General features: G+C 42.4%; 1 protein-coding gene across 1 annotated transcript; it reads left to right on the top strand.

Annotated features, from left to right (window-relative positions):
- Nucleotides 1-7,879: 7,879 nt before the first annotated feature.
- LOC308532880 (C-C motif chemokine 15-like) lies at nt 7,880-10,764 on the top strand. The gene is made up of 5 exons (XM_081110546.1): nt 7,880-8,031; nt 8,851-8,898; nt 9,589-9,700; nt 10,107-10,200; nt 10,591-10,764. The coding sequence occupies exons 1-5, from the start codon at nt 7,935-7,937 to the stop codon at nt 10,594-10,596; spliced, it is 357 nt and encodes a 118-aa protein (XP_080966672.1). The 5' UTR covers nt 7,880-7,934; the 3' UTR covers nt 10,597-10,764.
- The last annotated feature ends 2,012 nt before the right edge of the window (nt 10,765-12,776 follow it).

Genomic DNA, 12,776 nt, shown 5'->3' with positions numbered 1-12,776 from the left:
GCAGTAGGCACTCAGAAATGACAGAAACAATGGATGAGGAGACAACCAGGATGGCGGCATAGGTAAACACCTGACCTTGCTGCCGTGCACAACCACATTAAAACTACAACTAAAAGACAAAACAAATATCATCCAGAACCACGGGAAGGCTGGCTGAGTGGAAATTCTGAAACTAGAAGGAACAAGAAAAGCACATTGAGTCGGGTAGGAGGTGCAGAAGTATTGTAGTGCAGAGGTACAGAGGTGAGCAAAAGAAGCTGGCAGCTGGGTACGCTGCTGTCTTTTTCAATCGGGAGGGAGATACAAGCTCCTGACTGCTCTGAAATCCAGTTCTGGGCAAGAATTTGGGCACCCAGACTCATACAGAGAGAAACTGAACTGTCTGGCATCGGGCTGGAACATGAGGGCGGCTCGCTTGCAGAGGTGCCTGCAGCGTTCATTGTTCCTGCACGGGGCCACACGACACAGACCCCAGGACCTCTCCGAGGCAAAGCAGACTAGCAGCCATTGCAGTTTGCTCCGCCCTGGTGATTCCCTGAGAACTCGCCCCACCCAATTTACAACCCTACCCAAGCTGTGCACAGAGGCTTTTGCATAGAATGGCCTGGCCTTTCTCCAACTAAAACCTGTTGAACTGTAGCTGGGTCAGAGAACCCCATAGCTTCTAAAAGAAGGCCTAAGGCTCCTCAGCAGTCTGCATTACTTCACAGCTGCATCTCATCTGGGCACCTCCAAACCCCAAACAAAGAGGAGGAATCTGCAGATCTCTCTGTAGCTCCTGCTGGGTGGCATCAGGCAGTGGCTGACTTTGCACCTCCTTGTAGATCCAAGAAGCAGTCTACCCAGTGGTCAGAGTGAGACCATTCAGATTACATCTCTTCACATTCATAACAGACACACTCAGGGGGCAGACTCAGTGAGTGCCAAAGCCCCACTGAAGCAAGCCCTGACCCTTAAGGGTGTCTCCAGCACAGAAGTTCTCCCATTGGAGACACAACTGGACCTCACAGCCAACTGACCTGGAGGTCAGTCCTCCCAATAATACCAACAGCAATCAAGGCTTAACTACAACAAGACTGTGCACACAGCCCACAAAGGGGTGCACTAAGAGTGTCCACCTCAGGTAATTGGGGAGGCTGAGCCACTGGGCACTATAGGACACCTAGCACACAAAGCCACTCTATCAACACAGGGAAGCAGCCAAATTGTGGAGACAAAGAAACAGGTCACAAGTTAAAGAAATGGATGAAAGCAAACTACTGGATACAGAGTTCAAAACCACAGTTATAAGGTTACCCAAGAATATTCTAGAAACCTCTGAGAAATATAGTGAGACCTTCAAAGAAATGAAAAAGGACCAACTAGAAATTAAGCATACACTGACTGAAATAAAGAATAATATACATAGATCCAACAGCAGACTAGAGGGTCCCAAGAATCAAGTCAAAGATTTGAAATACGAAGAAGCAAAAAACACCCAACCAGAAAAGCAAAAGGAAAAAAGAATACAAAACTATGACGATAGTGAAAGCAGCCTCTGGAGCAACTTCAAGAGTACCAACATCCAAATTAGAGGGGTGCTAGAAGAAGACAGAGAGCAAGATATTGAAAACCTATTTTAAGAAATAATGACAGAAAACTTCCCCTACCTGTTGAAAGAAATAGACTTACAAGTCCCGGAAGTGCAGAGAACCCCAAAGAAAAGGAATCCAAACAAGACCACATCAACACAAATCATAATTAAAATGCCAAGGGCAAAAGACAAGAGAGAATCTTAAAAGCAGCAAGAGAAAAACAGTTAGTTACCTACAAGGTAGTACCCATACGAATGTCAGCTGATTTCTCAACAGAAACTATGCAGGCGAGAAGGGAGTGGCAAGAAATATTCAAAGTGATCAATAGCAAGAACCTACAACCAAGATTACTCTACCCAGAAAAGCTATCATTTAGAATTTAAGGCCAGATAAAGAGCTTCACGGACAAGCAAGAGCTAAAGGAGTTCATCACTGCCACACCAGTATTATATGAAATGCTGAAGGGTATTCTTTAAGAAGAGGAAGAAGAAGAAAGAGGTAAGGATAAAAATTATGAACAACAAAGTGACAACAAATACATATCTATCAACAAGTGAATCTAAAAATCAAGTGTATAAAAAATCTGACGAACAGAATAAACTGGTGAATAGAATAGAATCAGGGCCATAGAAAGGGAGTGGACTGACAGTTCTCGAGGGTAAGGGAGTGTGGTGGATGCCGGAAGAGTCTGGACAAAAATCGTACACCTATGGATGAGGAGAGTGGGGGAGGGGGAAAAAAGGAGAGGGGTGGGTGGGAACTGGGTGGAGGGCAGCTATGGGGGGGAAAAGAGTAACAACTGTAACAATCTGAACAATAAAGATTTATTTTTTTTAAAAGACTCAGGAAGTACACAAAAACACTTACAAAATGTTTTCTACATTGGGGAAGTCAAGAAATGGCAGTAAGTATATTGTGAAATCAGACATATGTTCCTTCAGTTTTTTCTTTCACTGAATAAGCAAGTATTCAGTGCTGTGTCGGACACCTCTGTATACCACTTCCATTCTTTCAGCCCCATCTCTTACTCTGGCCACCACCTCAGCAAGTTCTGCACACAGTTTGTCCAGCTCCATGTAGATATCATCTGACGGCACTTCACTTTGGCCATCATGCATACCCCTCTTTTCCTGTATCAGAGATTCTCTGATGCTGAGATGTAGAATGCCTACAGGAATCTGCTCAATACTCGGGCATGTGCAACCTAGAAGTACTGAACAAGCACTCACGACTGAAGTGGAGGGCATTACAGCGAAGGAGAAAATCTGTGACTTGTCCTGTGGATGTCAGCCAGCCTCTCCCCTCAGCCACAACAGTGCCAAATGCAATGAGCTTGTACAGAGACACTTTAGTGACAAGGATGGAGCTACACATGGTCCCAACAGTATGGGATTTCTCTCATCAAGGCCAACTTAACTATTGCCACTACTGAATGTCTAACCTTCCAGCAGCAGAGATGTCAAGTGTCAATAAGGCCCCTCCCCTCAAAGAGAGACATGTTGAGTATCTTGAGAAAACGATCCTGGAAGAAAGAACAATCCAACCTCAGTGCCTCTGCCAGCTGGTCAGATTTACAGATAGTATGGTGTTTGCACAACACTACCTCAGGCAAATGTTCCATTTCATAGCAAAGGAGATGAATCAGTGGGCATATGGGATCCACTGGTATTACTATGTACTTAATCACCCAGAAGAAGCCAGACCAAGAAAATGGTGTGGTATGAATAATTTAGCTAAGAAGACAACAAACTTCAGGATTGAGACTCTCCACAATGCAATATATGCACTAAACTAAAAGCCCATAGATCAGCAGTTCTCAACCTGTGAGTCGCGACCCCTTTGGTGGTCAAACAAACCTTTCACAGGGGTCACCTAAGACCATCAGAAAATACATGTATAATTATATATAGTTTTTGTGATTAATCACTATGCTTTAATTATGTTCAATTTGTAACAACGAAAATACAACCTGCATATCACATATTTACATAATGAGTCATAACAGTAGCAAAATTATAGTTATGAAGTTGCAACGAAAATAATTTTATGGTTGGGGGTCACCACAACATGAGGAACTGTATTAAAGGGTCGTGGCATTAGGAAGGTTGAGACCTACTGCGATAGATGATGCCATGTTCCCAGTAACTAGAACATATAGGAACCAAGGAATTAATGTAGGATTGGTCCCTCTCTCCATGATTCCCCTTGATTTATTTGTGGTCCCATCCCTGCAACATTAGGCTTTGCTGGATTAAGTTGGATTAGGCTCTGCTAGGTTCCTGGGAAGGATGGGGACAATGATGATGCATTAGTATAGGGTTTCATTTACCTGAAAGAACTAATAAAACCATCTGAAGGAGGCTTTCTAATGGATTTGATAAAACAAATGCACAAACATATGGGAGGGAAGCAAGGGATGGACTTTATCATTCATATCTTTTGACCCTACCCCTTACCTCATCCACATGCTCAGTCATCACTCTTTTACATTTACATAAGCTTCCTGCAGGTGTCTTGCTTCAGTCTGTCCTTCATAACCCTAACTTCCTCCGTGGGGCTCTCTGATCCTGTGATGTGGAACATCTGCAAGAACACAACACACACCCATGAGCAAAGCAAAACTGCCAGGAAATTATACCTGTGACCCACTATTGGAAAAGGAAGGGTTGCTCCCATCATCTATTGCTGTGTAACCAATCACCCAAACCTTAATGGTATAAAATAACAACTTTTTTATTCTACTCACAAATTCTATGAGACAGAAATCCATACAGGGCACAGTATGGATGGCTTGTCTGCTCCATGATGCCTGGGGTCTCACCTGGGAAAACACAGGTGGCAAGGGGTACTCCAATGGATGGGGAATCACCCAGAACAGTGCTGTCCAATATAAATAATATGCAGTCATGTATGTAATTTGAAATTTCCGCATAACCACATTAAAAAAGTAAAAAGAAACAGATAAAATCAATTTTAATAATCTATTTTCTCTAACACAATATCTCCAAAATATTATCATTTTTGCATGTATTCAATATAAAAAAGGAGACATGTTAACAACTTTTTTGGGGGGGTGAGGTGAGTACTAAATCTTTGAAACCCAGGATGTAGTTTGTGCCTTCGGAACATCTTAATTTAGATTAGCCCCATTTATTTCTTTTCTATTTTAAGTATACTTTCTATTTTGAATTAATTGTAGATGCACATTCAGTTGTAAGAAATAAAAATAGACATGACACCGAGAGCACAAACAACTGAAGCAAAAATAAACACATGAGACTACATCAAACTTGAAACTTTTGTACATCAAAGGACACAGTCAACAGAGTGACAAGGGAACCAGTGGAATGGGGATATTTTAAAAATCATATACCTGGTCATTTTTTTGGGGGGGCGGGGGGTGTCTATTTTCTGTTATTCATATTGGGTGATTTCTATTGTTCTGTTTCTCTGTACCCACCCATTGAACATTTTATTTTGGTTATGGTATTTTCCAGTTCTATGATTTCCATTTCGTTCTTCTTTTTATCTTCTAGTTCTCACTTTCTATTTCTTTATTGAGGCTTTCTATTTTTTTCATTTGTTTCAAGAGTTAGACTAGCCCCATTTAAAGTGCTCAGTAGCCTCATGTGACCAGTAGTTGTTGTATCAAGCAGCACTACAGTTCTAGAGGCTTCCTCACTCCTCTGCCTGGAACATAGGCTGGGATGACCTAAAGGCTACACTCATGTGGGACTGTCTATCAGAACACCTGCATGTGGTTTAGGCTTCCTCACAGCATGGCAGTCTCAAGCTCGTCAGTCTTCTTACTGGTAGCTTAGAGTTCCAAGAGGGAGTGAGTATTCCAGTGATGAAGGTTGAAGCTCCATGGCTTTTCCCAACCTAGCCTCAGTGGTCACATGACTGAACAATAGTCCCTAGCCTTCTCTGTTTCAAAAGAAAATATAGACCCCACTGCTTAATGAGAAGGGAGGGGGTCGAAGTTTCCACATTTTCTAAATGCCATAGAGATGAAAACCAAGAGATAAATGCTTCCCCTTTCTTTCCCCAGGCAAAATATTCTGAGATGCATTCATAAGGCTCTTCAAAAATCTCAATAGGCCCTAAGTGGTTTGGCTCAGTGGATAGAGCGTCAGCCTGCGGACTGAAAGGTCCCAGGTCGATTCCAGTCAAGGGCAAGTACCTTGTTGTGGGCACATCCCCAGTAGAAGGTGTGCAGGAGGCAGCTGGTCGATGTTTCTCTCTCATTGATGTTTCTAACTCTCCCTCTCTCCCTTCCTCTCTGTAAAAAATCAATAAAATATATTTTTAAAAAATCTCAATAGAATCAATCACTAATCCCCACAACTGGCTGAGTTCCTCACTCCTGCTCCTAGGAATACTTCCCAATTTACCTAGTGCTCATGCTCTGCTTTCAGAAGAACCTAGACTAAGACCCTACCATATGCTAGTCACCAGGGAAACCACAGTAAACAAAGATGCAAAAATCCCTGCTCTCATGGAGTTATGTTCTAGAAAATACAAATATTAAAAGATTTTGAAGTAAAACATGTAGTATGTTAAGTAAACAGGAGAAAAATAAAGAAATTTGGGCAGGGGGAGATTATAATTTTAGAGGTCCCAGAAAGACTTACTGAAAAGATAACTTTACAGGAGGTTAGAGATAAAGTAATACAGATATTTGAGGGAAGAGTGGTCCAAGCAGAGGGAACAGAAATCTGGGTCAGCCTGCATAACTGAAGCAGAGTGAGTGAGGGCGAGTAGTAGGACATGAAAACAGAGCCAGCAGGGGCCAGATCACATAGGAGCTTATAATAGAGAGCAAACAGGGATCAGATCACACAGGAGCTTATAATTCAGTATAAGAATCGGGCTTTACACTGAGTGAAATTAAAAAGCCATTGGAGGTCCAGCCAATGTGGCTCAGTGGCTGAGTGTTGACCTATGAGCCAGGAGGTCATGGTTCGATCCCCTGTCCGGGCACATGCCTGGGTTTCAGGCTCAATCCTGGGAGGTGGAAGTGGTGAAGGGGGCTGCAGGAGGTAGCCAATCAATTATTCTCTCTCATCATTGATGTTTCAATCTCTCTCTCTCTCCCTTTCCCTTCCTCTCTGAAATCAATAAAAATACATATTTTTTTGAAAAGCCATTGGAGGGCCGTAACCAGTTTGGCTCAGTGGATAGAGAGTCGGCCTGCGGACTGAAAGGTCCCAGGTTCGATTCTGGTCAATGGCATGTACCTTGATTGCATGCAAATCCCCAGTAGGGGGTGTGTAGGAGGCAGCTGATCGATGTTTCTCTCTCATCGATGTTTCTAACTCTCTATCTCTCTCCCTTCCTTTCTGTAAAAAATCAATAAAATATATTTTTTAAAAAGCCATTGGAGGGTTTCAAACAGGATTGAATTGATCTAACTTCTTTTTAAATAAACTCACTGTGGTTGCAATGTGCAGAATGAACTAAAGAGGGGCAAGGACAGAATCTCAGTGAGACAAGGATGGCTTGGGCCAGGTGGAGAGTGGAGGTGGTAAGGAATAATAAGATGCTGGACATATTTTTCAAAAGAAAAGCCAATGCATTTGGTAATGGATTGGATGTGGGATGTGAAACAAAGAGAGGAGTCCAGGGTAAAGAGTCTATGTGAGGAGTCACACAACCATGTTTACACATTAGAGCATTCCTTCTACTGATCATCCCTGATAATAGGCTCTTTGTGTACTTGAAAGTAGTTAATTCCTGAGGGGAAAACTCTGATTTAGAAGATTAATTAAATCTAAGGAAGGATCTTTAATAAAATATGGTCACTCTTGTTGACTGTAAACAAAAAGTCAGTTAGGTATTCTTTCTGCAAAAAAAAAAAGTTGGGAAAAAGTAAAGATTGCACTCTAGTATATACATACATGACCTTTACAAAGAGAAAGTAAGAAGAAAGTAGTTCCTTTACCGAAAGGAAAGGGAAGTTATGGGGGAGAGACTGCTTTAACCACAGAGCTCAGTAAATTGTTAACATTCTGCCTATAGGACTTTCATGATCCGCATAGGATGTGAGAGCTCCTCTCACATGGTCTCGATTCCTGTCTTGGCTAAGGTCCTTGTCACCAATTTTGACTCTCTTACCAATATCCATTGGGCAGTAGGGAAAGCCCCAGATCATTGTTCCCTCAACTTCCTATTGCATTCCCAGGCTTGTTCCCTTTTTTAGAAATATCTGTTGTTGATGGTATAGCCAAAGAATAGCATTCTTCTGTCCTGTGACGTCCTGATCCTCCTCTTATAAATACAAGGGCAGAGCTGGGTCCAGGTAATCAGGGAGGAAAGAGCCCAGGATCCTCAGGCCAGCACTGTCTCCACACCGGGGAGATGAAGGTCTCTGCAGCTGCTCTCTCCTTCCTCATCCTTGCCACTACCCTCAGATATCCTGCCCATGGATCCCTGGCCCATGAATCCTGGGATGATGGTGAGTTGAATGAGCCTTCCCACTGGGGACCAACTGAACGGTAACTTGCAGTTAGGGAGGAAACACAGAGGGACACTCTCCTGCAACATAGAGGTGAATCTGGCACTTGTTTAAAAGCAGTAGCAGTAGCTATAGACCTTTTTCTGCAGCTTTTGGTCCTTGGGAAAAACCACACACAGAAGACTTGTCCCACTTGGGGAAACAATTCTCTCCCTTTTCATGGCCAGAATTATTTGATACTTTCTCTTAGCTGATATAGGACCATATGCAGAAGATCAAAAGAACTGTACTAAAATTATAAATCTGGAGAAAGAAGCATAGAACCCTGCGTTAAAACTATTATATACCATGAAGTGTAAAACTATCGTTTTAAAGAAGAAATGGGACAATCTGGACAAGTGACTCACCTAAGTCCACCTCATGATTCTATCTATTTTTAAAAACTAGTATCTAGCACTGTCTATGTACAAGCAGGTACTGCTCTAATTGTCTATAGATAGTAGTAATACATTGAATCACCTTGATAACCCTAGCATCAGGATTTTAGAGATGCTTAGGTGGGGCATGGCCAAACAAAGGTTGGGAACCACTGGTCTAGATGTATTATGGAACGCAGAATCTTTCAGGTTTCACAAAGGTAATATAGCCCTGGCTGGTTTTCTCAATGGTTAGAGCATTGGTCCTCGGACAGCAGGGTGACGGATTCGATTCCCAGTCTAGGGGATGGAGTTAGACTGAGAAATGGGGTAGGTAGAGATACTAAGAAACTGCTGCCTCCCAGTGACTTCTCTTTCTTTCTTGTCTGTTTCTCCCAAATAGAACCAAGCATGGTGATGCATCAGTTGGATCCCAGAGGGCCCTCTCCCGGTAAGTTAGCCTGGCCAGTCTAAGTCAGCAGTTGGGCAATTACCCAGAAACCATTAGGTCACTGGTTCAATTCTGGGTCAGGGCACATGTACACGGACTCAATCCCCAGTAGGGGCTGTGCAGCCTCCCTCTCATCAGAGTTTCTTTCTCTCTATCCCTCTTCCTTCCTCTCTTTCTAAAAATCAATGAAAATACTTATGTGTTTTTTTTAAAGAAGGTAAATATTTAGTTGTGGCATATATTTAAAAGCAGCTGGCAGGTACAGATCTGCTCAGTGGCTTCATTCACCTTGTTTAGAGGACATGGGGAAAGAGAAAGGGTGCTGAGGATGGTGAACCTCTACAGGGAAGATCAGATTGGGCCATGGGTCCCTGCTCCATAGATGACCTCTTCCTCCTGCCTGTCCTGGACAAGGCTCACCTACCAGGGAGGGTGCTCTGTGATGCCTCCTGCACCCATCAAACCCTTCCACTTCTGGGAGAAATGGTCCTGGCCCTGTTGTCTCCTTGGCCTGGGTGCCTCAGACACAACTCAACCCGGGGAAGTGTGAAGCAAGGAGATGCCAGCAAATGCTGTCGAGGAGGAAAACACGCCCTTTGAGCCCTGTGCCTGCTCACCCTCCCCAGTACTTTGGAGGGAAGGAGGAAAGGAAATAGTCTTTTCTAAAGACGGCCTTTTCTCTTACTACAGGCAGTCGCCGTCCTGCTGACTGCTGCCCGTCCTATACCTCACGAAAAATCCGATGCACATTCATGGAAAGTTACTTTGTAACGACCAGTGGGTGCTCCCAGCCTGCTGTCATGTAAGTGCCAAGCATGCCAGCCATATCTTGGGAGGAGGGACCTGATGATGGATGGATGCCCATAAAAGTCACATCCTCTGGGTCCTTCAAGGTCAAGGGAGGCTGTGTCCTCATTCTTATCCTGATCCTGCAGAGCATCAGATATGAGATGTTCCCACTGAAGATGGAAGCTAGGAAAGGAAGGAGAGAGCAGGAGCAGGTCTGCACCAGGAAACTCCCATGAGTCACTAAGGAAGTCTCACAGGCTGAGGGAGCGTCTCAGAGAGGAGACACCCTGAGTGCCTGCAGTAGAGAAAGGAACAAGCTGGGCTGAGTGGAGAATCTGAAGGGCAGGGAAGAGGGGGCTCCCCATCTCTAGTTGCAGAACCCTCCTCAATGTGTAATCTTTCTCCTCCTTGTTCCCCAGCTTCACCACCAAAAGCGGGCAGTATGTCTGTGCCAACCCCAATAATGTGGAAGTTCAGGATTGTGTAATGAACCTGAACAGGATTAAACTCCAGGTACTGAGCAAATTGTTGACTGATAAGAAGGGATACTAGGTCCCAGCCACCCATCTCCATTCTCTCTTACCTCACCTTTTGGAAGCTTCTTGGCCGGAATTATTTTGTCAGAAGCAACAATTACTGTTCCGTTCTGGCTATAAAAACTGTGCATTAATAACACGTATCCAATTTAACTTCACTTGACCTTTGAGAGGAAAACGCAATGCAGGAATTGCTGAACTTTGGATTTGTGTTTTTCAAAATGAGACATCAGAGTTACATTTTTTAAGAAGCTAAAAACATGACTCATTCAGCCCTGGCCAGCAATGGCTCAATGGTTAGAATGTAGGCCCTCACACCAAAGGTCTTACTTTTAACTTCCAGTCAACAGCAGTACCTGTTTTGCAGGTTTGATCCTGATCCTGATGGGGCGCATGTGGAAGGCAATGAGTCGATGCATCTCTCTCATATTGATGTTTCGCTCGCTCTCTCTCTCTCTCTCTCTCTCTCTCTCTCTCTCTCCTCTCTTCCCTCCCCACCTCCTTTCCACTGTCAATGGGAAAAAATATTGAGTAAGAATTTAAAAAATAAATAAAAATTTAAAAAACATGTGTCATTCAAATTTGTCAAAGATGTACTTCACCTATTAATGAGGGAACCATAAAATTTATTCTATTATCATCTGAGGAACAGAGATTTGTACAGTTAGTTGGGGGTGGCATTCTGAAATTTGGTTAACTTAGAGAAAAATAAACTAATATTCAATATTGCAATATAACTGTAACTTTTGCAATTATCTTTTCTACAAAAAAAAAAAAAAAAAAAAAAAAAAGCCCCACACATTTTCATCAGTGCTGGACAAAAATTTACAAGTTAACATGTAAGTGGTCTGATCAATAGTAAATAGAGCATCAATCAAAAGTTCATTCTCCTCACCCCTCACAGATGAAAGGAGTCCTGGGGTGGGACTTTTAGACAATTTCCCAATGTAATTGAAAGGCATGTAGTCATCCTGTTGCTTTATTTCCATTTAGAATGGTTTTTTTTAATAGATATACGTCCTAAAAGATGTCGTCTTTAAACTTAAAGGACATTAAGGAAGACATTTCAAGTTGAAGTTAATATCAGTTTTACATCCATACCTTTAAAGCCTATACATTTATATTTACAATTAGTAAATCTTGGTCAACTGTCTCATAAAACTCAGAAGACAGCACTGAATGCTAAACAACAAGAAAGCTTTTCTATGCGTCTATCATAAAGGCTGCATAGAATAATGGTTTGAAGTAAATAGATTTTGCCCAAGCTTCCTGTTTTATAGGTATTCATCTCAAAAGGCTTGAAAAATCAAGAGGATATGAGGATCAGTCTCTAGAAAAACAAAAAGCACCCAGGCATACTCAGCCAAAAATCTGAGTTCTGTGTGACTTAGTCGATGCAGAGATAGACAATCATATAGAGAAAATATTCCTGCTGCAGAGAGGAATTTTGCCACCAAACTCAGTGTACTAAACATAAGGACTTGTGCACTATGGCTTGAGCTTATGTTTATTTTTCCTGTAGATCATGAGTTACTTGAAGGGTAGGAACCCTGTCTTACCCATCTTTGTGTCAACAGTACTAGTTACAGCGCCTAGCATATTCTCTTTTAACTAGTTTATTTTTTATAGTATATTTTTATTGATTTCAGAGAGGAAGGGAGAAGGAGAGAGAGAGAGAGATCAATGATGGGAGAGAATCATTGGTTGGCTGCCTCCTGCATGCCAGCTCCAGGGGATCGAGCCCACAACCTGGGCATGTGCCCTTGGCCAGAATTGAACCTGGGAACCTCAGTCCTCAGGCCATCGCTCTATCCACTGAGCCAAAACAGCTAAGGCTAACTTGATTATTGGTTGGCTTTTTTAAAATTGATTTTTTACAGAGAGGAAGGGATTGGGATAGAGAGTTAGACACATCCATGAGAGAAATATCGATCAGCTGCCTCCTGCACACCCCTCACTGGGGATGTGCCCACAACCAAGGTACATGCCTTGACCTGAATTGAACCCGTGACCCTTCAGTCTGCAGGCCAACACTCTATCCACCGAGCCAAACCAGCTAGGGCTAACTTATTTATTGATTGGCATTTTTAAATGAATGGGAATACTTATGCTAGCATGAAATAATTATCTTACAGTGTATTTCACAGTAGAAGTGATGAATGACTTAATCTATTGAGCAGTTAGTTATCTCATTTGTCTTCCTCCAAAATGTTTGTAAGGCTTAGTAAAACCCAGATGGCAGAGGTACCCAAGAAGATCAATACAAAAGTGGTTGTCCCTTGAAAGGTTTGATAATTCAAAGGGCTATTTTTAGTATCATGTGAGGCTCCTTACAATCACTTCCTTTAAGCCAAAAAGAATCCATTTGCTAAAGAGCACCATTAATTAGCTTAATAAGGATTAATGACATACAAGGCTCTAGGTTCCATGGACAAAGGATCATAATTGAGTTTTTATAGAAAAGAACATCTCCTTATATGTCAATAAACAGAATTATTAGGCAAGCATTTCATCTTTGACAAGGAGGATGAAGAGATTTTTATTTTGTAATTA

Source organism: Myotis nattereri, assembly GCF_964212035.1.
Source record: "Myotis nattereri genome assembly, chromosome: 16".
Taxonomy (NCBI): domain Eukaryota; kingdom Metazoa; phylum Chordata; class Mammalia; order Chiroptera; family Vespertilionidae; genus Myotis; species Myotis nattereri.
The sequence above is the reverse complement of the archived record's forward strand: the minus strand, read 5'-3'. Positions and strand labels throughout refer to the sequence as shown.

Excerpts from the sequence above, each read along its gene's own strand:
- LOC308532880 (XM_081110546.1), top strand. The coding sequence starts at position 7,935 with ATGAAGGTCTCTGCAGCTGCTCTCTCCTTCCTCATCCTTGCCACTACC. Across the intron at positions 8,032-8,850 it reads CCATGAATCCTGGGATGATG|AACCAAGCATGGTGATGCAT; the intron begins GTGAGTTGAATG and ends TCTCCCAAATAG. Across the intron at positions 8,899-9,588 it reads TCCCAGAGGGCCCTCTCCCG|GCAGTCGCCGTCCTGCTGAC; the intron begins GTAAGTTAGCCT and ends CTCTTACTACAG.